General features: G+C 39.6%; 1 protein-coding gene across 1 annotated transcript in view; it reads right to left on the bottom strand.

Moving 5' to 3' along the window:
- Nucleotides 1-21,321, bottom strand: part of Cwf19l2 (CWF19 like cell cycle control factor 2) — a 73,723-nt gene extending 52,402 nt beyond the window's left edge. Inside the window, exons 1-6 of the mRNA XM_021171789.2 lie at nt 21,185-21,321; nt 15,685-15,795; nt 14,260-14,382; nt 7,663-7,776; nt 6,863-6,982; nt 4,302-4,392 (exon numbers count right to left, since the gene is read on the bottom strand). Coding sequence (XP_021027448.1) covers nt 4,302-4,392; nt 6,863-6,982; nt 7,663-7,776; nt 14,260-14,382; nt 15,685-15,795; nt 21,185-21,277 — 652 coding nt within the window. The 5' untranslated portion in view covers nt 21,278-21,321. The remainder of the gene's footprint in view (nt 1-4,301; nt 4,393-6,862; nt 6,983-7,662; nt 7,777-14,259; nt 14,383-15,684; nt 15,796-21,184) is intronic.
- Nucleotides 21,322-25,735: the final 4,414 nt, after the last annotated feature.

Here is a 25,735-nt window from a genome sequence, read left to right as displayed (position 1 = left end):
CCTCTAACAACAAAAATAACAGGAAGTAACAATCACTTTTCCTTAATATCTCTTAATGTTAATGGACTCAATTCTCCAATAAAAAGACATACACTAAAAGACTACATAAACATACATAAACAGGACCCAGCATTTTGCTGAATACAGGAAACACAGATAGACACTACTTCAGAGTAAAAGGCTGGAAAACAATTTTACAATCACATGATCCCAAGAAACGGGCTGGAGTAGACATTCTAATATCGAATAAAATGAACATTCAACCAAAAGTTATCAAAAAACATGAGGAAGGACACTTCATACTGGTCAAAGGAAAAATCCACCAAGATGAACTCTCAATTCTGAATATTTATGGTCCAAATGCAAGGGCACACACACTCATAAAAGAAACTTGACTAAAGTTCATATAGCACCCCACAGAATAGTGGGAGACATCAACATCCCATTCTCAGCAAATGGAAAGATCTAAACAGAAGTTATGAAACAAATGGATCTAACAGATATCTATAGAACATTTCATCTTAAAGCAAAAGAATATACTTTCTTCTCAGCACCTCATGGTACCTTCTCCAAAACTGACCATATAGCTGGTCACAAAACAGGCCTCAGCATATACAAGAAGATTGAAAGCATCCCATGCATTCTATCAGATCACCATGGACTAAGGCTGGTCTTCAATAACAACAAAAACAACAGAAGCCCACATACACATAGAAGCTGAACAATGATAACTTGGTCAAAGAAAAAATAATGAAATTAAGACGTTTTCAAATGTAATGAAAATGAAACTGTAATATCCAAAATGAACTGAAGACCACCCTGTAGTCCCTTCCCCCTTTGAAAAGGACTTTCCAAACTGTCCTAGCAGGCCAAGTGCAGAGCCAGATGAGGAAGCTGGATGACTAAACAAATGTCAAAACATGGTTTTAGGGATCAAAATGGCTGACCTGCCAAAACAATATTAGCTGTTCTCAGAGAATTAACCATAACAAGATTAGCAATTCTCCTGCCCACCACCTCACAATGAATTCTGACAAAGACCACAAACCACCCTGACCTTGTTGCGAGAATCCCCCTGATATTGATAGCTGTGACATTAATAGCTGACCCCTAAGTTCAAAATGTACTATTACTTTGCTGACCAAATCATAATAACCCATCATGGGGGCAAGCAAAGTGAGTCACTAGGCCAGAGGGTTACTTAGTCACTATACAAACCAACCAATGCCTTGAAAGGGTTACTTGCTACACCAATGAAAACCCTGTTGCTCAAATCTGCCCCTTACAAAGATACAGAAAATGTGTTCTTTCTTTGTTCTGGGTCTCTCCTCTAGCCTGAGTGCTGAGAGGGGAGTCCCCAACACATTGGAATAATAAAAATCCTCATGCATTTTACAGTGATGGAGGTCTCTCTGGGAGTAAGGGTCTTTTGAAGAACTCCAACATCTCTACCTCACACCAGTCAGAATGGCTAAGACCAAAAACTCAGCTGACAGCAGATGCAGGCGAGGATGTGGAGAAAGAGGGACACTACTTCATTGCTGGTGGGATTGCAAGCTTGTACAACCACTCTGGATATCTGTTTGGTGGTTCCTCAAAAAATTGGACACAGTACTACCTGAGGACCCAGCTATACCACTCCTGGGCATATACCCAAAAAATGCTCCAATGTATAACAAGTACACATGTTCCACAATATTCATAGCAGCCTTATTAATAATAGCCAAAACCTGGAAGGAATCCAGATGTCATTCAACAGATGAATGGATACAGAAAATGTGGTACATTTACACAATGGAGTACTACTCAGCTATTTAAAACAATGAATTCATGAAATTCTTAGGCAAATGGATAGAACTAGAAAATACATCCTGAGTGAGGTGTACTGGCTAGTTTTGTGTCAACTTGACACAGGCTGGAGTTATCACAGAGAAAGGAGCTTCAGTTGGGGAAATGCCTCCACGAGATCCAGCTGTAAGGCATTTTCTCAATTAGTAATCAAGGGAGGAGGTCCCCTTGTGGGTCCTGCCACCTCTGGGCTGGTAGTCTTGGGTTTATAAGAGAGCAGGCTGAGCAAGCCAGGGGAAGCAAGCCAGTAAAAAACATTCCTCCATGGCCTCTGCATCAGCTCCTGCTCCCTGACCTGCTTGAGTTCCAGTTTTGACTTCCTTTGGTGATGAACAGCAGTATGGAAGTGTAAGCCGAATAAACCCTTTCCTCCCCAACTTGATCATGGTCATGTTTGTGCAGGAATAGAAACCCTGACTAAGACAGTGAGGCAACCCAATCACAAAAGTATACCCTCATGGAAATACACTCACTGATAAGTGGATATTAGCCTAGAAGCTCAGAATACTCAAGACACAATTCACAGACCCCATGAATCTTAAAAAGAAGGAAGGCCAAAGTGTGGATACTTCACACCTTCTTCGAAGAGGAAACAACATACCCATGGCAGGAGATACAGAAACCAAGTGTGGAGCAGAGACTGAAGGGAGGACCATCTAGAGACTGCCACACCTGGGACCCACCCCATATACAGCTACCAAACCCAGAACCTATTGTGGATACAAACAAGTGCTTGCTGACAGGATACAGTGATACAGCTGTCTCCTGAGAGAGTCTGCCAGTGCCTGACAAACACAAAGATGGATGCTCTCGGCCAACCATTAGACTGAGCACAAGGTCCCCACCCCGGAATGGAGGAGCTAGAGAAAGGACTGAAGGAGTTGAAGGGGTTTGCAGCCCCATAAAGGAACAACAATATGAACCAACTAGTACTCCCAGAGCTCCCAGGGACTAAATCACCAATCAAAGTAAACACATGGAGGGACCCATGGCTCCAGCTGCATATGTAGCAGAGGATGGCCTTGTTGGACGTCAATGGGAGGAGCAGCCCTTGGTCCTGTGAGGGCTGGACGCCCCAGTGTAGGGGAATACCAGGACAGAGAAGTGGGAGTGGCTGGGTTGGTTAGCAGGGCGAGGAGGGATGGGATAGGGGATTTTCACAGGGGAAACAAGAAAGGGGGATGTCTTAATCAGGGTTTCTATTCCTGCACAAACATCATGACCAAGAAGCAAGTTGGGGAGGAAAGGGTTTAGTCAGCTTACACTTCCATACTGCTGTTCATCACCAAAGGAAGTCAGGACTGGAACTCAAGCAGGTCAGAAAGCAGTAGCTGACTTGCCTCTGTGCTCTCAGAAAACACTTCCCAGAAGATGTCACCTCAATGATGCTGGTCTCTTCTTAATCACCCCTAATTTCTTAGCTCCAGCTAACCAGCATCAATAGCCCCAGAAATAAAAAGGTTTCACTTTAGTAGTTCTGGTATCTTGTTAATCACAGCTGATTCTTCAGCCCCAGCTAACCAGAAGCACAGGATCTTCACAAAGTAACAATGGCTCTGAAAAGAGTCTTTAATCTTCCCTCTGAAATTTCATAAGCCAGGCCTCTATTTTCTGCACTGTTCTCAACATTATCTTCTAAGCTCCTCCACAACATTTGACAGAGCTCTAAACACCAAATGGATCTTATGGCCCAAAGTTCCAAAGTCCTTCCAGAGTCCTCCCCAAAACATGGTCAGGNTGTCACAGGAATACCCCACTATGCTGGTACCAATTTGTCTTAGTCAAGGTTTCTATTCCTGCACAAATATCATGACCAAGATCAAGTTGGGGAGGAAAGGGTTTATTCAGNTTACACTTCCATACTGCTGTTCATCACCAAAGGAAGTCAAAACTGGAACTCAAGCAGGTCAGGGAGCAGGAGCTGATGCAAAGGCCATGGAGGAATGTTTTTTACTGGCTTGCTTCCCCTGGCTTGCTCAGCCTGCTCTCTTATAAACCCAAGACTACCAGCCCAGAGGTGGCAGGACCCACAAGAGGACCTCCTCCCTTGATTACTAATTGAGAAAATGCCTTACAGCTGGATCTCGTGGAGGCATTTCCCCAACTGAAGCTCCTTTCTCTGTGATAACTCCAGCCTGTGTCAAGTTGACACAAAACTAGCCAGTACAGGGGATAACATTTAAACGTAAATAAAGAAAATATCTAATAAAAAAAGAATTCAAAGATTGCATATGTTTTATAAGTAGCTTGTTATATATAAATTCAAGTCATTCTATTAGGAACTCTGAAATACAAGAATTGTATGATTTTATTACTGTATATTAACTGTACAAATTAATGGGTTTTATTATGACATTTTCAGTGATGTATATAACATATTTTAATCTTATTTATCTGGTTCATTACTAGAAATTCAGAAATGCCTACGAGTCCACAAAAAAATAGAGAGATACCTTTAGTAACTGGGAGTATACAGGTTTTTGATGGGAGACCTGTCCCCCCGTCCTTCCAGTATGGATTCAATTCTCTTTCGAGCAGTTTGGACTATAACAAAACATTTTAAAAGGTTAGAGTGTAAAAGTCAACCCAGCATAAAAATAATTACTAAATTTGAAGTGGCTGTTGGATATACAAGCTTAGATAAAGCAGTTACAATTCTTTCTTAAGCCATGCTATGTAAGTTGCAGTAAATTATTACTAAATAATAAGTAATTACTAATTACTAAATAAAAGTCTAAATCAGGAGAGTATTTTACAAAACCTAGACAAGACATTCTCAAACTCATGTCCTCTGATGCTCTATATGGCCAGCAGCTTTATTACAAACTAAGATAATTACCATATTTACATTTACAATTAGATTGGGAGGGGAAAAAAAAGAGATAACGAACAATACTGATCACATAATCCTCAAAATCACTTGGCCATATTTTCCACTTGCTACTCTATATTACTTTGAGGTATATTATAAAGACAATCTAAAAAGCCACAAGCTACAGTACTTCTATACTTTGTGGGTCCCTGTTTTCACATCTTTGATTTAAATTCAACCTGTTTTTGTCTAAGGATTTTCCACTGTTTTCTTGCCATTATAGAGAAACAATAACATCAACACACTTATTTCATATTTCCTATAGAGCTCTATGTCTTGAAAGCACTCTTATGATAACTACTTTGTAAACACACAGAATGCTCAGTTGATTGTTCAATACGTGACAGTCACATAGCACACAATTGTTCAACTACATTGACCTCAATTTACACATCTATTATACGTCTTATTAAAGTATATTTTATATGCCTGTGCCCAGGTATGAATATGTGAATATGTGTGCAGGTGCCTGCCCAAACCAGGAGTATTGGCTCTCCTGAAGTTGAGTAACAGGTAGCCATAAACCACACATACTGAGTTGAATCTGGGTAATCTGAACCACTGAGCCATCTCTACAGCCTGAATCCAGTATATACTTTTATACAAATTACATACTTATTTTTATTTTATTTATATTTTATAAGTATCATCTGCCCGCATGCCTATTTGAGTGCCACATGTATGTAGTCCCCACAGTGGCCAAAGGAAGGCATCAAATCCCTTGGAACTGAAGTTATAGATGGCTGCCAGCTGCCACTTGCCTAGTGCTGAAAGCTCAATTTGGGTCCTCTGGCAACAACAGTATTCTTGACTGCTGAACAGTCTCTTAACCCCTAGTATACTATTTTTTTATGTTAATTGTTTTTATTACATATTTTCTTCATTTACATTTCAAATGCTATCCCCTTTCCTAGTTTCCTCTCCATAAGTCCCCTATACCCCCTCTCCGCCCTGCTCCTCAACCCACCCACTCCTGCTTCCTGGCCCTGGCATTCCCCTGTACTGGGGCATATAATCTTGACAAGACCAAGGGCCTCTTCTACCATTAATGGCCAACTAGGCTATCCTCTGCTACATATGCAACTAGAGACACAAACTCTGGGGGGTACTGGTTAGTTCATATTGTTCCTCCTCCTATAGGGTTGCAGACCCCTTTAGCTTGTTGGATACTTTCTCTAGCTCCTTCATTGGGAACCCTGTGTTCCATCCAATAGATGACTGTGAGCATCCACTTCTGTATTTGCCAGGCACTGGCATAGCCTCACAAGAGATAGCTATATCAGGGTCCTGTGAGCAAAATCTTGATGGCATATGCAATAGTGTCTGGGTTTGGTGGTTGTATATGGGATGGATCCCTGGATGGGGCAGTCTCTGGATAGTCCTTCCTTCTGTCTCAGCTCCAAACTTTGTCTCTGTAACTCCCTCCATGGGTATTTTGTTCCTCATTCTAAGAAGAAACAAAGTATCCACACTTTGGTCTTCCATCTTCTTGAGTTTCGTGTGTTTTGCAAATTATATCTTGGGTATTCTAAGTTTCTTGGGCTAATATTCACTTATCAGTGAGTGCATATCATATGTGTTCTTTTGTGATTGGGTTACCTCGCTCAGGATGATATCCTCCAGATCCATCCACTTGCCTAAGAATTTCATAAATTCACTGTTTTTAATAGTTGAGTAGTACTCCATTGTGTAAATGTACCACATTTTCTTTATAACCCCTAGTATACTATTAAACAGTTTCCCACAAAAAATTTACTTTTAAAAATATGTTTCGGGCTGGAGAGATGGCTCAGAGGTTAAGAGCACTGACTGCTCTTCCGGAGGTCCTGAGTTCAAATCCCAGCAACCACATGGTGGCTCACAACCATCTGTAATGAGATCTGATGCCCTCTCCTGGTGAGTCTGAAGTCAGCTACAGTGTACTTACATATAATAAATAAATAAATCTTAAAAAAAAAATAAATTTAAAAAAATTGTTTCACAGTTCTTAGTTCTGATTGTTGTCAAACACCACTAAAAATACTGTTTTACAAATAAACTGGCATTACAAATAATGCATTTACATAAATAAAATACATAAGACAACTTATTAGTTTATTTAAGGTAAATTCAAAAAGTAAAACAATGAAACTATTTTCTTACCTGCTCTAACACTTGGGTTTTCTCCCGCTCTATTTGTCTTAGAGTTTCCTTTTCAGCTTTGAGTGATGATGAGGACACAGTTTTAATGGACATAAAATCAACAGTCATCCACTCATCACGCTGTTGAAAAGAAAGAAGCCAGTGCAATCATCACTTAAGAGTTTTATAAGATTAGAGACTGCATATACCAACCAGTCAGGAGTAAATACTACATGGCTAGCCACTCACAACAAGTTTCTCATTTTTGCTGCACCTTAGTCTCTCCCTTACAAAAGTGTGAAAAAGTACTCACCTTCCAAGCTTGTTTTAAGGAGTAAACAAAACAAGTATAAAAAGCAGCCAACATAGATTCTAGTGCACACAATCTAACATTCACCTCTCTCCCTTCATCTGTGGCTAAGTGGGTAAATTATATTCTTTCTTAAGTATATGAACCAGAACTCAAAATGTACTTACTATTCAATTGCAAGCACTGATAAGCAAATTATTACATAAGGGGAAGGGAAAGAAAAGAACTGAACTAGACACACATAGGAGGTTCAGAATAGTGTTAGGTAAACCCCTCAATAGAGGAAAATGCCAGCAACCATAGCTGGGAGAATTCTGAACGGCTGCAGCAAAAATGAGATCCATCTTCCGTAGCAGGAGAAGGCCAGTCTGAACATCAGCAATTAGCATATCTGCGGAAAGGATTCATAAACTACTGCTAAAGTGTAAGACTTCTCTTGAAGAAGTTGCAGTCATCAGTTTAACATTCATCTGTTCTTAGAAGCTGCCATTTGTCTCAGGTTGGTGCTCACCTGAATATCGTGGCTGTCACATTCTTTTTCTGTCCTTTTGTCTTTCACTTTCCAGGTCTTTTCTTTGTCAGGTATCTGGGAGGGAGCAGCCTCAACCCACTCGTCTTCAGAGCTCTAACAACATTTAGCATATATGTGACCTTCACAAATTTGCATACTTATGCAAAAGACCTACAAAATACTTTCTAGTATACAGTTGGGAAACTTGGAGGCTAATGAGATCATATGAGCAAACACAAAACAAAACCCAGTGAGAAAAAAAATATTGCACATGTATATGTACATGTTATGTGTGTGGTGCTTGTGAATGGTGAATGTGTATGTGTGTGAGAATACACATGCCCATAATCATGTATTTAGAGGCCAGTAGAAGACATTCAGTCACTCTGCTCTACTATTCCTCACTTTATTCCCTTGTAAGAGTCTCTAATTAAACTTGGGCTTGACAGCCAGCAAGCTACAGAAAACCTCTGCTTTCACATTGTTCTTGGGTTATAGGTTTGTGCATCCAGGCCCAGCTGTTTACATGGGTGCAAGTGGTAGAGACTCAGGCTCTCAGACTTGTTGTATGTTCTACTATTCAATGAAATTCCCCATTTCTTTCTAAATATTTTTTTAAGATTTACTTGAGTTTGTGTGTGTGTGTGGTGTGTATATGGCGTGGTGTGATGTGTGTGTGTGTGGTGTGTATATGGTGTGGTGTGGTGTGTGTGTGTGTGTGTGTGTGTGTAGAATACATTGTTTAGATGTCCTGGAGCTGGAGCTATGGTTAGCTGCTGTGAGCAATCCAATTTGTGAGCTAAGAACAAGTGGGCCCCAGTCCTCTGAAAGAGCAGGGAATGTTTGTCACTCCCGAGCTACTTCTTTACTCTTTTAAGATAGAAGTATGTGTGTCAAGTGATAAAATCAACATGTAAAACATATATATGTTCTGCCATATCAACTGACAACTGTTTCCCAAGGCAATATAGATGCTACTCATTCATTCATTCATGCCTTAATTTGGATTTAAACAACAAAACTTATTTATACTCACATACTTTTTTTTTTACAAATAATCATTATATATGTATTTCTAGCTTAACTCAAGTTTATATTATCAAGGCAGTTTAGTGCTTTATCAAAATTCTTGATGTCATGCACTAAAATGGGAATTTATAGACTGAAACTATAAGTACATTCTTTAGAAGACTACCAATTTGCTAAAATAAAGTAAAATAATAAAGAAGTTGAAGTTCTAGGAGTTCTTGTCATAGGAGTTCTACAGTGAGGTTTTTTTGTTGTTGTTGTTGTTGTTGTTGTTTTCTGTCTTACCATATGCTGACCAATCACTTGAATTCATTAGTCTGAGTCACTTGGCACCCCATCACTAACATTCCAACCCAGACAAATGCAAAAACCACCGGCAACTTCATGCCGCTAATGAAACCAGAATTAACATTACTGATCCTTAGTTGGTTTAGGTAGTAAGTTCTATTACTGTAGAAGCTACAGTTACTTTTGCCTACTTTGTACCTGTCTTAGTTAGGGTTTTACTGAGGTGAACAGACATCATGACCAAGGCAATTCTTTTTTTTTTTTTTTTTTTTAAGATTTATTCATTTATTTTATGTATATGAGACATTGATCTCTTCATACGCACCAGATGAGGGCATCAGATCCCATTACAGATGGTTATGAGCCACCATGTGGTTGCTGGGAATTGAACTCAGGACCTCTGGAAGAGCAGTCAGTGTTCTTAACCGATGAGCCTGAGCCACTTTTCCTGGCCCGAAGGCAATTCTTATAAGGGCAACATTTATTTGGTGCTGGCTTACAAGTTCAGAAATTCAGTTCATTATCATCAAGGCATGAATATGGCAGCATCCGGGCAAGCATGGTACAGGAGTAACTGAGAGTTCAACATCTTCATCTGAAGGCTGCTAGCAGAATACTCACTTGTAGGCAGCTAGGATGACGGTCTTAAAGCTCACACCCACTGTGACACACCTATTCTAACAGGGCCACACCTAAGAGTGCCAGTCCTTTGGGCCACGCATATACAAACCATAACATTATACCTCCTGGCCCCCATAGGCTTGTTCAAACACATGAGTCTATGGGAGCCATACCTAAACATAGCATAATGCAAAATGCATTTAGTCCAACTTCCAAAGTCCCCGTAGTCTTATAGCAGTCTCAACAATGTTAAAATTCCAAAGTTCAAAGTCTCTTCTAACATTCATCCAATGATAATCTTGCTTAACGATAATCTCCAAAGCAAGACAAGAAAACAACCGGATAAACTCCAAACTATGCATCTCCACGGCTAATGTCAAAGAGGACTTCAGATCTATAATTCCTTTTTACATCTTTGTTGACTGCAACAAACTTATTTCTCCCAAGTTGGTTCCACTCCCTGTAAACAGCTTTCCTCAGTAGGTATCTTATACCTCTGGCATCTTGAACATCTTGGGGTCTCTAAGTCAACTTGTGTTACAGCTTCTTGTTCCAATGTCTGGGATCCACATATGATCTTCTGGGCTCCTCCAAAGGGCTGGCATCACTTCTCCAGCTCTGCCTTCTGTAGCACTCTTAAGCTCACGTTGATCCACTCCACTACCACTGCTGTTCTTGGTGATCATCCCATAGTACTGGCATCTCCAATACACTGGGGTCTTCTGCTGCAACTAGGTTTCACCAATAGTTTCTCATAGGCTCTCTTCAAGGTCCCTAGCCTCAATTTCTTTGCATGGCCCCTTCATTCCTTAGCTGCCAACTACAACTGGGGCTGCACCTTCACCAATGGTCTTCCATGGCCTCTCATAGTACCAAGTCTCAGCTGATCTTCATGACCCCTTCATGCCTTCAAAACCAGTACCGCTTGGGTAACTCTTACAGATTACCAAGTACAGCTACAGCACAAGGTACAACCTCAGCTATCTCTGCAACACAGTTTCTTTGTGCTCTCAGAAAATATACTTCCCAGATTTCAACTCAGTGATGCTGGTCTCTTCTTTGTTGTTGTTGCTGTTGTTGTTTTTCGAGACAGAGTTTCTCTGTGTAGCCCTGGCTGTCCTGGAACTAACTCTGTACACCAGGCTAGCCTTGAACTCAGAAATTTGCCTGCCTCTGCCTCCCAAGTGCTGGGATTAAAGGCATGCGCCACCACTGCCCGGCTTGCTGGTCTCTTCTTAATCACTGCTAATTTCTTAGCTCCAGGTAACCAGCATCAATTGGCCCAGTAGTCCTGTCTATTATCCACTCTAAAGCCAGAGCAACATGGCCAAAGTTGCCATGTTCTGTTGCTTGCAGGAGCTGGAAAATGGCCCCCTTGTTCTATATTATCATTAGCTTCCTGTTTTCCAACTGCTTCACTGCCTAAGCTTGGCTGTCCTGGATCTTGCACTGTAGAGTGAACTTGAACTGGGAGATCTGCAAAACTGTCTCCTGGGATTGTAGGTATGTATCATCATGCCTGGATCTAAATTTAGTTGGGTAGGATTTTGCTCCAAAGTTCCATTCCATTAATCTGCTTTCTCCTAGAACTTAGGATTCAACTTCATTTAATACTCAAACTATGTATTTTATATTTTTCCTCCCTAAGCGTACTATGCTTGTTCAAAATGCTCTCTTCATGAGACTCAACCAGAGAACAAAGTCTGCTGGTATTTCTGAGACTTCCTTTGACAATGCAATTAATATAAACCTCTTTACCTTAGCTTCAAGTAGACTCTTCAGACAAGGGCAAAAAGCAGCCACATTCTTCATCAAAATATCACAAAAACAGTCTCTATGCCACATACTGAAATTCTTCTCCCCTGAAACGTCTTGGACCAGGTCTGCACAGTTCAAGTTACTCTCAACAACAAAGTCTTCCATATTCCTACTAATATAGTCCATTAAGCCCCATTTAAAGCATTCCACTGCTTTCCAAATCCATAGTCCTAAAATGCACATTCTTCCAAACAAAAGTATGGTCAGGTCTATCACAGGAATACCCCAGTCCCTAGTACCAATTTCTGTATTAGGGTTTTACTGCTGTGAACAGATTTCATGACAAACTTTTATAAGGACAACATTTATTTGGAGCTGGCTTACAGGTTCAGAGGTTCAGTCCATTCTCATCAAGGTGTCAACATGGTAGTATCCAGGCAAGCATAGTACAGGAGGAGCTGAGAGTTCTACATCTTCATCTGAAGGATGCTAGCAGAATACTCATTTCCAGGCAGCTAGGATGAGGTTCTTAAAGCCCACACCCACTGTGACACACCTATTCCAACAGGGTCACACCTTCTAATAGTGGCGAGTATATACAAACCATAATTGTACCTTCCGTTATTTCTCTTCGCACCCTCCTGGAGTTTCATAGGAGTTAACATTTCGTATACTCTAAACAAATTCTCTCTTCTCTTACCTTAATAAATGTAAGGTAACTTTGGCTTCCTACTTATTCCCCCCACACACACTTCCTGGCAAAATTTATAGTTGTGCTTGGTCTAACCTCCTATCAACTCCTCCTGCTGAAGGAGCATCCTATAAGCATCTGATCTCACTCCTTCTGATTTGCTTCAAAGAAAGGGCCCTTGAGGTCTAGAGATTCATATGCTGAAGGATTTCATATCCAAACCCTTTCTTTTTTTTTGAGGCGGGGGGCGGGGGGGGGGCAGCAGTTCCTGGCCTTATGTATCCCTATAGTAGCAATTCATCTACCTACTCCTTTTTCTAAGACAATATTACTAGAAAAGTAATAGCCCAAACACTTATCTAAACTTTTAATTATCATACACACTAATCTAGCAACAATTCTTCAAAATTCATCAACCTCAGTTTTTGTCTCCAGAACCTCACTTCTGTTGATGACTCATGTTCAAGGTTTTCAAAATATCCTCCATTCTAACTCTCGATGTTTATTCTGCATTTCCTTCATGTACTCTGCCGTCTTTGCTCCATTTTAAAACACTCATGCAGAGGAAACTCTTCTCATTATTGCATGTTTTATTTGCTACATCCTCCTTTGGGACCATTATATTCACCGTTATGGTTTTGAGTACGTTTTTTTTTTTTTCCTGGTCCAACGAAAGCTTCAGTGACTGAATCACCATCTTGAATATTATGCTAAATTCAAGAACACATAATCCTATCATCTTCCACAGAGCATGTTTCTTCTGCTGAATTTCTAAACTGAGTTACCTGGCATCATCAAATCAGAAATCAGAGGATCATCTTACCCATCCAGTCAAGCTGATATTTAATTCCAAAACACTAATCAAATATACGATGTACCAAGCACCACATCACTGCCCTGGGAGCCCACCTGAACCCCAAGCCCCCATCTCCAGTCCTAGCTATAACAAACTCGTTCCGAGGTACATATTGACCAAATTTCATTTCAAATTAAGTTACTCTGCAGGAATTACAAGTCAAATCAAAGGGGCTGATGTAAAACTAAGGAGAACTGAAGAGACATTGTCAGTGTCCACGTTTCTAATGAGAAAAAAAAAATAGAATTTGAAAACAACAAAGCAAAAATAAATAAAACTAAAAGAATGGTTTTTGTTGTTATTATTTTCTCTTTCTCCTCCTCCTCCTCCTCTTCTTCCTCCTCCTCCTCCTCCTCCTCCTCCAGGAGTCTTAAATCAGATCTAATTGTCACCTTTACAACTGAATAACCAAATAATGCTCTAGGAGCCCCATCTTTCCTGCTCCTTTCCCTTTCCCAGTCTCTATCCAGCACACATTTGGAGTGCTACAGAGCAACCTATCTTGCTTGGCTTCAGAACCTTGCTTCCTTCCTCCTGTAAGTACCCAGTTTTGTTTGGAGAAGCAATCAACCGTAAACATTTCTAGGTCACCACTGTCTACACATAACCCCTTTCTTCTTGAAAATAAGTATAAAAGATATTTATTTTGAGTCCCCACAGACTAGAACTGATACTCAAAACTGTCTTCTTTTTGGCCCAAAAGATAAACAAATAAACAAATTCTACTTTGAAAACTTAGATATTAATTTCTATGAAGAAAACAGAAATACAAAAGAAAAAGACCCCAGTGTTTTAAAACTCTTTTTCCTTATTTTTGTAATATAGTTCCTTATAATTTTTCAGCCACTTGATTACAAATAGTTTCTTCTCCTTCCCATGCAGTTTTTCAGTGCAGGCATTCACCTTTCAGTTTCCCTGAGAATTTTGTAATCATCACATCTCCACCAACAATGATGACTAAATGATATCCAATTTTCTGGAACCAACTATCTACATAGCCACTATTCCCCATGGAATTCCAAGTGTGTGTCTTGTTGACATCTTTCTTTTTTTTTTTTTTTTAAACATTGGATAATCTTCTTATTTTATTTTATTTATTTATTATATGTAAGTACACTGTAGCTGTCTTCAGATCTCATTATGAGTGGTTGTGAGCCACCATGTGGTTGCTGGGATTTGAACTCGGGACCTCTGGAAGAGCAGTCAGTGCTCTTAACTGCTGAGCCATCTCACCAGCCCCGACATCTTTCTATAAGTAGTAATCCTTTAAGTTCTTTTGCCCCATCAATTCTTACACACTTGCCCCTGAAGTCATGGTCCCCAGCCTCAGAGTCCCATCCTGGTGCCCACTTACTGCGGAGCTGTCAGTCGACTCACTCTGTTTCTGACATTTCTGTTTCTTCCTCTTCTTTTTCTTCTCTTTCTTCACTTTTTTTGAATGCTTGTCCTTTTTCTTCTTTTTCTTCTCAGAATGTTCCTAATAATTTTCAACAAGTATAAAGGGAATTTAACCTTACCTAATTTTAACAGGAAGATAGTTTGAATAGGAAGAAAAATCTATGTTCCAAGAGACTTTACATCTTCCACAGAAAAAAAATGAAAATTATGACTCTACATATACTTAGAAAAATATAAAATTCTCCAAGAAACCTTAATATACTTTCTATAAAATAAGCACTACTAATCAATGAAGTAGCTCAGATTTTTTACGAGGAAAATATATGAGGAAAGTTTTAATTAGATTATTTGTATACGTCCAATATTATCAAATAAATAGTTATATACATAAAACCAGTTATTAATACATATTAAGCATTTAGAAATTCCTAAGTAACAGAGTTTTAATATTCTCAATTTAATATCAACAAAAAATAATGAGTAGATGATGGGCACATAACCTCAACTAAATCTTTGTAAGTGTACACAGACCAAAATATAGTGTACTCTATAAATGTAAATTAACATTTGTTAATTAAAAAAACAAAACAAAACAAAAACAAAAAAACCTTACCAGTGTGAGGCATATGCCAGAAGGCAAGCTGCTCAAAAATTATAAAAATAGAAAAGAAGGCTTGATGGGGAAAAAAGATATAAATTGTAAAACATTGTCCTTTCAGATCTAGAAGTGTACGAAAAATAGACCACAGATTTATAAGTAAATCTACAAGCCAACACAAATAACAAAAGCTTTTCATATCATGGTGAACCTCTCTGGTCAAGATAGACATTTTGTTGATAGAAGAGATAAACCTCAATAATGCCAACTATCTTATAGTAAAGATGTTACTAACAATTTGAGTTCAATCCCCAGAATGCACAAGGTAGAAAAGAACTCAGGCAACCTGTCATCTGGCCTTAACATATACAACATCACACAGACAGTCACACAGACAGACAGACAGACAGACGTGTATGCGTGCGCGCACTCACACACACTCTCTCTCTCTCTCTCTCTCTCTCTCTCTCTCTCTCTCTCTCTCTNACACACACACACACACACACACACACACACACACACACGAAAACTAAAGAAAAAAATTGTTCCAAATATTACTTGAATAGTATTTTGTTTTGTTTTGTTTTTTAAGACATAAGCCATGCCTTTAATCCCAGCACTTGGAAGGTAGAGAGGCAGGCAGATCTTTGTGTGTTTGCAGACTGTCTCCTCTACATAACAAGTGCAAGACCAGCTAGGGCTACATAGATACCCTTCCTCAAACTACCAAAATCAACAGAATAAACCCTACCTTTACATTTCAGCACGCCTTTTAATATTCACCTGTGAGAACTGATCAATTCGCTCATGCACATCAGGAGGCATCCATGTGTCCTCATCTCGAAATCGCCTACGTTCTTCACCCCTTTGTTCTTTTTCAAAATTATGTTTGGCCTACAACAAAAAAATGCAAAAAGACAAACTGACAATTGATACAACTGCTTTTCAACTATAAAAACAAAAACTGGTAGCACTTTCATATAAAGATTCCTAAGTCAGTGAATGGTCTATTGTTACCAAAAAGTTTGTTTCTACTACTGTAGAAACGATTTGAAAAAAAAACAAAGTAAATAATTAAAGGGCAGAAAGTCAGTGTCCCAATTAACAAAATCAGAAATGAAAAGGGAGACATAACAACAAAAACTGAAGAAATTCAAATAAAATCATCAGAGTCTACAAAAGCCTACTCTCAACAAAACTAGAAAATCTAAATGAAATGGATGATTTTCTAGACAGATACCAAGTACCAAAGTTAAGTCAGGACCAGATAAACAATCTAAACAGACCTTCAAGAAGACCTAATAGCAACACTTCTCAGTCTTCCACAAAATAGAAACAGAAAGACTACTACCTGATTCACTCTATGAAGCTGCAGTTACTCTGATACCTACGCCACACAAAGATCCAACAAAGAGAACTTCAGATCAATTTCGCTTATAAATATTGAGGCAAAAATACTCAATAAAATTATTGCAAACAAAATCCAAGAACACATCAAAATGATCACTCACCACAATCAAGTAGACTTCATCCTAGAGATGAGGGGATGATTCAATATAAGAAAATCTATGAACATAATCTACTAATAGAAACAAACTCAAAGGAAAACAGAAATCACATGATCACCTCATTAGATACTTAGAAAACATTTGACAAAATAAAGCACCACTTCATGTTAAAAGTCTTTGGAAGAACAGGAATTCAAGACACATACCTAAACATAACTAAAGCAATATATAACAAACTAACAGTCAATATCAAATTAAATGGAGAGAAATTTGAAGCAATCCCATTAAAACTAGGGACAAGACATGGCTGCCCATTCTCTCCCTATTTATGCAACATAGTACTTGAAGTTCTAACTAGAACAATTAGACAACAAAAGGAGGTCAAAAGGATACAAATCAGAAAGGAAGAAATCAAAGTTTCACTATTTGCAGATGATACAATAATACACATAAGGGACCCCAAAAATTCTACAGATAAACCTGATAAACAAATTCAGCAAAGTGGCTGGATATAAAATTAACTCAAACAAATCAGTAGCCTTTCTCTACACAATGAATAAATGGGCTGAGAAAGAAATTAAGGAAACAACACCCTTCACAATAGTCACAAATAATATAAACTATATTCGAGTAACTCAAACCAAGCAAGTGAAAGATCTGTATGACAAGAACTTCAAGTGTCTAAAGAAAGAAATCAAAGACCTCAGAAGAAAGATCTCCCATGCCCATGGATCAGTAGGATTAACATAGTAAAAAAAAAAATGGGCATCTCACCAAAAGCAATCTATAGATTTAATGCATTCCCTATCAAAATTCCAACACAATTCTTCAAAGATATGAAAAGAGTAATTCTCAATTTCATATGGGAAAATAAAAAATCCCAGATAGCGAAAACATTAAAAGAATTCAACAATAAAAGAATTTCTAAGGATATCACCACCCCTAACCTCAAGTTGTACTACTGAGCAATACTGATTTAAAAAAATGCATGGTATTGGTATAGAGACAGGCAAGTAGATTGATGGAATAGAATTGAAGACCCAGAAATAAACCCACACACCTATGGTCACTTGATCTTTGACAAAGAAGCTAAAACCATTAAAGTGGAAAAAGGACAGCATTTTCAACAAATGGTGCTGGTCTAACTGGCAGTGTGCATGTACAAGAATGCAAATTGATCTATTTTTATCTCCTTGTACAAAGCTCAATTCCAAATGGATCAAGGACCTCCAAATAAAATGAGATATGCTGAGTCTAATAGAAAAGAATGTGGTAAAGAGCCTTGAACACATCAACACATCAGGGGAAGTTTTCCTAACCAAAACACGAATGGCTCAGGTTCTGAGATCAACAATTGACAAATGGGAACTCATGAAACTGAAGAGCTTCTTTAAGGAAAAGGATACTGTCAATAGGACAAAATGGCAACCTACAAATTAGGAAAAGATCTTTACCAACCAACCCAACATTCGACAGGGGGTTAATATCCAAAATATCCAAAGAACTCTAGAAGTTAGACTCCAGAAATCCAAGTAACCCAATTTAAAAATGGGGTAAAAAGCTAAACATATTTTTCAATTAAAGAAATGGCTGAGAAGTACCTAAAGGAATGTTCAACTTCCTTAGTCATCAGGAAAATGAAAATCAAAATGACCCTGAGATTCCACCTGACACAAATCAGCATGGCCAAGATCAAAAATGAAGGAGACAGCAGATGCTGGCAAGGATGTGAAGAAAGAGGAACAAACACTCCTCCATTGCTGGTGAGATTGCAAGCTGGTACCACTTTAGAAATTAATCTGATGGTTCCTCAGAAAATTGGAAATAGCTCTACCTGAAGACCCAGCTACACCAATCCTGGGCATATACCCAAAAGATGCTCCAACAATATAACAAGGACATATGTTCCACTATGTTCACAGCAGCCTTATTTATAATAGCCAGAAGCTGGAAACAACCCAGATGTCCCTCAATGGAAGAACAGATACAGAAAATGTGGTACATAACACAATGGAATACTGCCCAACTATTAAAATGACAACTATGAACTTTGTAGGCAAATGGATAGAACTAGAAAATATAATCCTGAGTGAGGTAACCAGACCCAAAAGAACATACATGGTATGTACTCATTGATAACTGGATACTAACCCAAATACTCAGAATACCCATGATACAACCCACAGACCATATTAAGCTTAACAAGAAGGAAAGGCATAGTGTGTATGCATCAAACCCACTTAGAAGGGGGAACAAAATAATCACAGGAGGCAGAGGGAGGGAGGGTTCTGGGTGGGAAAGGGGCAGGGAAGGAAAGGAGGGGGCAGCGGAGGCAGTACCAGGTATTGGAAGAGACAGGAGATAGGAGAGAAGTCCATAGGCCCAGGAGAAGGAATAGAAATAAGTACCAGTGGGGGTGGGGAACTTGGGGAAGCACTAGAAAGTCCCCAACACCAGGAATTCGAGAGACTCCCAGGACCCAATGGGGATGACATTTGCCAAAATACCCAACAGTAGTCATCTCCACTAGATAGACATGGCCCCCACCATGGGCCAACCCCCACCCCATCTAAAAATTTTTAACTCATGATTGTCCCTATCTAAAGGAAATGCCAGGACAAAAATGGAGCAGAGGCTGAAGAAAAGGCCATCCAGAGACCTCCCCACTGTGGGATCCATTCCATTCACAGATACCAACACTTCCCCCACCCCCCTTACTATTGCTGAAGCCAAGATGTGTTTGCAGACAAGAGCCTGGTATAGCTCTGAGTGGCTCTGCCAGCACCTGACTAAGACAAATGCAGATACTCACAGCTAACCATTGAGCTGAGCCTGGGGATCCTAATGGAAGAGTTAGGGGTAAAGGAGCTGAAGGGGATTGCAACCCCATAGAAAGAATAACAGTATCAATTTAACCAGAGCTCCCAGGAACTAAACTACCAACCAAAGAGTCCATGGCTCCCCCTACATATGTAGCAGAGGATTATTGCCTCATCTGGCATCAGTGTGAGGCGAGGTGCTTGGTCCTGTGGAGGCTTGATACCCTAGAGAAGGGGGATGCTAGAGGGCTGAGACAGGAGTGGGTGGTGGAAGGGGAAGTACCCTCTTAGAGGCAAAAGGGAGGAGGAAGGGTGGAAGGATTTGTGAAGAGGAGACTGGGAAGGGGAATAACATTTGAAAGATAAACAAAATGATTAATAAAAGAAAGTTATCAATAGCTTTCCTTTGGGACTACCAATCTTCACTAAATTTGGGTACAAATCACAGACAGTATCCAGTACAAGACTAACATATATCCTCTTTTCTCTCTGTCTCAAATAGGACTTGGAGAGCCGGGCGTGGTGGCGCAAGCCTTTAATCCCAGCACTCGGGAGGCAGAGGCAGGCGGATTTCTGAGTTCGAGGCCAGCCTGGGCTACAGAGTGAGTTCCAGGACAGCCACGACTACACAGAGAAACCCTGTCTCGAAAAACCAAAAAAAAAAAAAAAAAAAATAGGACTTGGAATCACTTTAACCTTCATAAGCACTGGGGCTAGTTTTTTAGACTTTCCCAAAAGTTATAAATCTGACCTTTCCCATGACTTCTAAATAGACAGTACCAATACAATTGACTCAGAAAAGTTATCCTCTTAAAAAGAAAGAACCATATGGCTAATCTAGTCAGCAGTCAACAATAGTAATACAATGCAAGAAGTTTCTTCTGCTTTCTCATCCATCTGTCAAATTCCTAAGCTGACTTTGGTCCTTATCAAACTGTATGTAGATTTGTCTAAAATTCTTCACAGCTGACAAAGTTTCTTCCAAAAACTGTTTGAAATATCAGACAGACAGTCATTATGAGTATTCATTATATCTATTTTGAAATCAGCCAATATTCATGATGCTTTATCTGACCAAGACTAACTGCCCACCCATTCCCTTAAAATGTGACTGAAGGAAGGCATTACTCATTCTTCCTATTTATTTTCTACTCTTTATATGCATTTAAACTTATTTAAAATTCTTTTATCATACAACAAAAGAACCCAAAACATCGTCACGGAACATTCCGTTGTTCAACTACAAATTCATCTTTTTCACTGTCACAATTAATCAGGAATAACTGTCAATAACTGTTCAATAATTGACTTGTTCCGTTTTTATAAACTCCATACATTTCAATGTTAATGAGAATTCTGTTTCCCAAACCTGGGGTAGGGGAGCACATATTCTGAGTCTCTTATGCTAAACAGTGTTTCAACCAGTAAAGGCTGGCCTAAGCCTGGAGTTGCAAGGAAACACGTGAAGGAAACACCAACGTATTCAAATGTGTCCTACTTCCAATAAGCCGGGGCAATGACTCACGCTTCGAATTAATTGGTAAGAAGAGTCCTCGGATGTGACACTGGACACAGAAACTGAGCAATCCAGGCGGCGAAAATATCAAGAATAAGTGGCTTAAAAGCTAAAGAAACTGGAAGGAAACCAATCAATCTCTCTGCGGAGAGAACTAGCAAATGGAGCCGGTCCGAGCATTTAGAAGACAACTGCATTGGGAAAAGACCAAAATCAGACAAGGTGAGATACCAGAGAAAGGAGAGAAGTGAGTGGACTATCTTCCAGGATTCTCAAGTCCTACAACTTATAAATAACATTCCGAAACCGTAAGATTTATAAAACGAAAGTATTTCAAGAACTAAAGATATTCTCGGAAAGCGATTACCTAGCATGCAGAAGCCCTCAGTAAAACCCAAGTTTTAAAAAGGAAGAAAGAAAATTCTCCAAAGCCGGGATACCTGGCGTAACAACTCGGCCCTGGCAATACCGGTCTGTTCTTTTCCCTCTTCGATACTGCTAGCACTTTCAAATCTTAGACTGAACGCCTCCATAGTTGTCGCCGTCGAAAAGCAAGGACGCCGGCAGGAAACCTCGGTTTACGACTGTCGTAATTTAGAAACCGAATCTGGATTTCAAAATAGTAGTAGAAGGGGGGGGGGGCGTTACTATGCCAACAGAGCAGGCGCAGTTCCGAATGTTTGGCCTGTGAAAGGTTCAGTGGAAACCTGGAGCGTGCTGGAGAGTTGATCTTTCAGATGTACTAGGTTCGCTAAGCGCTGAGTTAATATAAACATGCGTTATTATGCGCCCTGCGATATATTAACTCATTTCTCAATAGGACTCTTAAAACACTCAACTAAGCTAGAAGTTACTTCTAGACTTCCCCCTTCTTGCCTGACTTCCTGTGATGGTGCATCAACCTGAAGTGAACCTGATCAGAAAGTCAGAATAGGGGGGGCGGGGGGTACAAAAATTGCTCTTAAGAATCAGTATAGGGGCTGCAGAGATGACTCAGTGGTTAAGAGCACTGACTGCTCTTCCAGATGTCCGGAGTTCAATTCCCAGGAACCACATGGTGGCTCACAACCATCTGTAATGGGATCTGATGCCCTCTTCTGGTGTGTCTGAAAACAGTGACAATGTACTCATAGTAAAATAAGTAATTAAAAAAAAAAGTTCAGTATTTTTCATTGATGGGTGTCTTGAAATATAGTTAAAACTGGGTTAGAGAGAAATGGGTCAGTGATTTAGGGTGCTAACTGTTCTTGCAAAGGACCTAAGGCCACATCCAGGAACTCACAGGGATCATCAAAACCATCTCTAGCTCCATTTCCAGGAGATCTCCCTCTTCTGGTCTCCACAGGCATTGCAACTACATGATGACATAACACTCATTAAGAAAAAAAAATATTCTTAATTATTTGGAGGTCAAGACTTGGTGTTGCACAAGCCTGGGTTCAGGAAGAGTCCTCATCACCCAGAGGAAAGATGCCTTGGTTGTGTGGTTATCTCTCATAAAGAAAAGACAGTGACCTCTGTTGTATTTATTGCATCTTGCATAATTAAGTCTCTGTATCAAAAGACTAGGCCTCATCTGTTCTTCATTTGATTGGCCCACTAGGATAGAAACAGGAAAATTGAAATAAACCATTTCACTCTCCTTTTGCCCATATCAACTCCGCAGATTTAAGATGACAAACTTGAATGGTTACAACCCCTTTATTTGATTCATTATGTTTGGGAGGCAGCACCCCAGTTTGTGCATCTGAAGCAAGGATAACCAGCCAATTCAGAGTTGATAGGAAGGGCTGATATACCTGCCCACTCATTACCAAAGGCACTCAAAAGGACTTGCCATGAAATATTGAAGGCTAACCACTCTGATGGTTTTCGAAAACCTTGATTCTCCGTAGGAAGAGCTTTGAAAATACATTTTTTTGTTGTTGTTGAGAAACAATACTCATGAGTCCTTGTACCAAAAAGAGTCAAAAGAAATAAAAAGTCAAGAAACTAAAAACCAGATTTTGATTCTTTCTCTCTTATCTTCTCATTCAAAGATACAATGGTGATGAGAGGACAGACTGATATTGTTATAGCTGAGGTAGAGTAGACAGTCTAATAGTGAGGAGCAGACTGTATCCACATTCATTCTACAGGGCCTGCTCTGCTCCATCTGTATAAAGAAAACCACAGGTAAGGCCTAAGGCCTGCTAGACATTGAAATGTCCTCTGTGAGGACAGTGTAGGTTCAGACATGCTGAAATCTGGCTGTCTAGTGAGTCTAGGGATGTGTCCTGCATATTAGTTAGCCGTTCACTGTGCATTCACTTCCTCTTCTGCCTGGACTTTCCTACCTTCTCTCTCTCTTTCATCCTCCTATTATTTTCCCTCCTATTCCATTCCTTCGTTGGGCTTCAGTCATAAGAGCCTCCTTCCAGCTTTCATTCCCATCTAAGGCCTTTGTTTGTCATTCATATCCTAGCTCAAACAAACATCGCTTTCCACAATCACAAAATCTAATGTATCCATCTTCCCACGACTCCCCAGATATTGTCAGATCATGATTTAATGCTATCATAGCTCTATATCTCTAGTTGAAGTATTCTTGACTGCCCATGTGCTTGCTTGTTTTCTGGATAATCTCCTGGATACCTACCACATGTGACTTCAAGAACTTGGGTTAATTATTGAATATATAGGAAAAACGAATTCATTTACTTACAAATTTAAAACAGTTCTTTTCATATTCATAGTCATTCTTGCAAGAACTAAAAAGTTATCATATAGAATCTGTACTTTTAAAAATTGTCTGAGAATGAAGAGATGGCTCAGCAAAAGTACTACTCATGTGGAGGTCCCACTTTGGGTTTCTGGCACCTACATGACAGGTCACAGTCTTTTGTAACTCCAGTTCCAGTGGATGAGATGCACTCTTCTGGTCTCTGTGGGTACTGTTTGCATATGGTGTACTTACATAGAGACAAAACTTTCATATACATGAAAGAAAAATCAATTAATCAAAAAGTTTTTAATAGATTCATAATCCTTACCAAATTAGACATCTTGTTTGAAAATAATTATTCATATGAAATAACATTTTGAAGAGATTAGGTTAAATTTCATCATCATGTATAAGGCAACTGTCAAGATCAATAAAGATTATCCACAAAACTGACCATAAAATAAAGGCATATTAGTGTGTGAAAACAATAATATGTGGTAACATGCATAAATCAACATGCAATGTATATAGAACATGCAATTATTTCACCAGATAAAGAAAAAAAGAGTCAGGCAGACAGACAGACAGACACAGACACAGTGTCTTTCTTTGAGACTGAAACATACCCTATGAGGATGACCTACGTCATCCCAACTATATGTTGTAGTTCACATAAAACAATCATTTTATATATTTATATCAGTTTCCCTGGTGATTATCGATTGTCCCTTATTTAGCTTCAGAAAGAGTCACAGTTTAGATCAGTAATCATATAACCACTCTAATAGTAATCCTATTTCAACTCCTCTTCAATATATAGTTGGCTGCCTTTAAGGGTAAGATATGAACCAAAAAGACAAAGAGTCTTTTCTGACAATATGCTGTACCCAGTAACAGAGATTTGAAATTCTGTTCCCAGCCACTGAATCTGTGATGATTTCAGAAATATTAGTGAGGCATTAAGTGCACAGGTTCAAAATCAAGATTTTCCAGACTAAATAACTCTGCCATTTATTTAGTCATGCCACTTTAAATTATCTGCTGCATTCAGTTTTTTAACTGTAATGTGGTTAATAACACTGTATGTTCCAACTTCTGTGAGAATACAATGAGCCAAAGCATGTGAGGATTTGAAACTATATGCTAAGTGTAAATCAAGGGCAACAATTATGAGACACTGGTATTATCTCCAAGTCAATGACTTAATTGTATATCCTATTCACCTTTGTCAAATTAATATAGCCTAGAGTCATCTTAGGCCTTGATTGAGAGATTGTCTAGATCACTTTGCCCTGTGGGCATGAGTTGGGAAGAGCTACATTGGCTGTTATTTGATGTAGGAAAAAACAGTCCACTTTGAGTGTCACCATTCTTTATCCAGGTGGTCTCAAATTATACAACAAGTATGAGCAAGTGAGCCATTAAGCAAACAAGCAACATCCCTCTATGTTTTCTGCTTTAAGGTCCTGCCCTGACTTTCTTCAGTGATGGACTATGACCTGGAAGTGTAAAGAAGATGAATCCTTTCCTCCTATTAGTTGCTTTTTGTAGTCTCCCCTCCCCCAGCCTGAAACCTGCTTGCTCAAGGGTGGAGCTTCCTGCTCAATCATTCTGTCACGCCCACTGCTGGAATCTGCTGCTTTGCTGTTCCGAAGCCATCAAGTGATCACCCTGCTACTGGACCCCAAGATTATTTGGCGGGAATTGGGCCCCTCCCCCTTCCTTTATAACTGAGTGCCGGAATAGAAAAATTAAACCTTGAGCAGAGACTTTTGTCTTGGTTCCTTCCTTATCTCGTGCAGCCCAACCCCTCTTCTCTTCCAGGTTTCCAAAATGCCTTTCCAGGCTAGAACCCAGGTTGTGATCTACTGGCCAGACACAACAGCTTTTGGCCATGGTCTTTGTCACAGCACTAGAAAGAAAATAGAACACTGTACTGGCTGGGTTTGTGTGTCAACTTGACACAGGCTGGAGTTATCACAGAGAAAGGAGTTTCAATTGGGGAAATCCATGAGATCCAGCTATGAGGCATTTTCTCAATTAGTGATCAAGGGGGAAAGGCCCCTTGTGGGTGGTGCCATCTCTGGGCTGGTAGTCTTGGTTCTATAAGAGAGAAGGCTGAGCAAGCCAGAGGAAGCAAGCCAGTAAAGAATATCCCTCCATGGCCTCTGCATCAGCTCCTGCTTCATGACCTGCTTGAGTTCCAGTCCTGACTTCCTTGGTGATGAACAGCAGTATGGAAGTGTAAGCTGAATAAACCCTTTCCTCCCCAACTTGCTTCTTGGTC

Source organism: Mus caroli, chromosome 9, assembly GCF_900094665.2.
Source record: "Mus caroli chromosome 9, CAROLI_EIJ_v1.1, whole genome shotgun sequence".
NCBI classification, from domain to species: Eukaryota; Metazoa; Chordata; class Mammalia; order Rodentia; family Muridae; genus Mus; species Mus caroli.
This window is presented reverse-complemented; position numbering and strand designations above follow the sequence as displayed.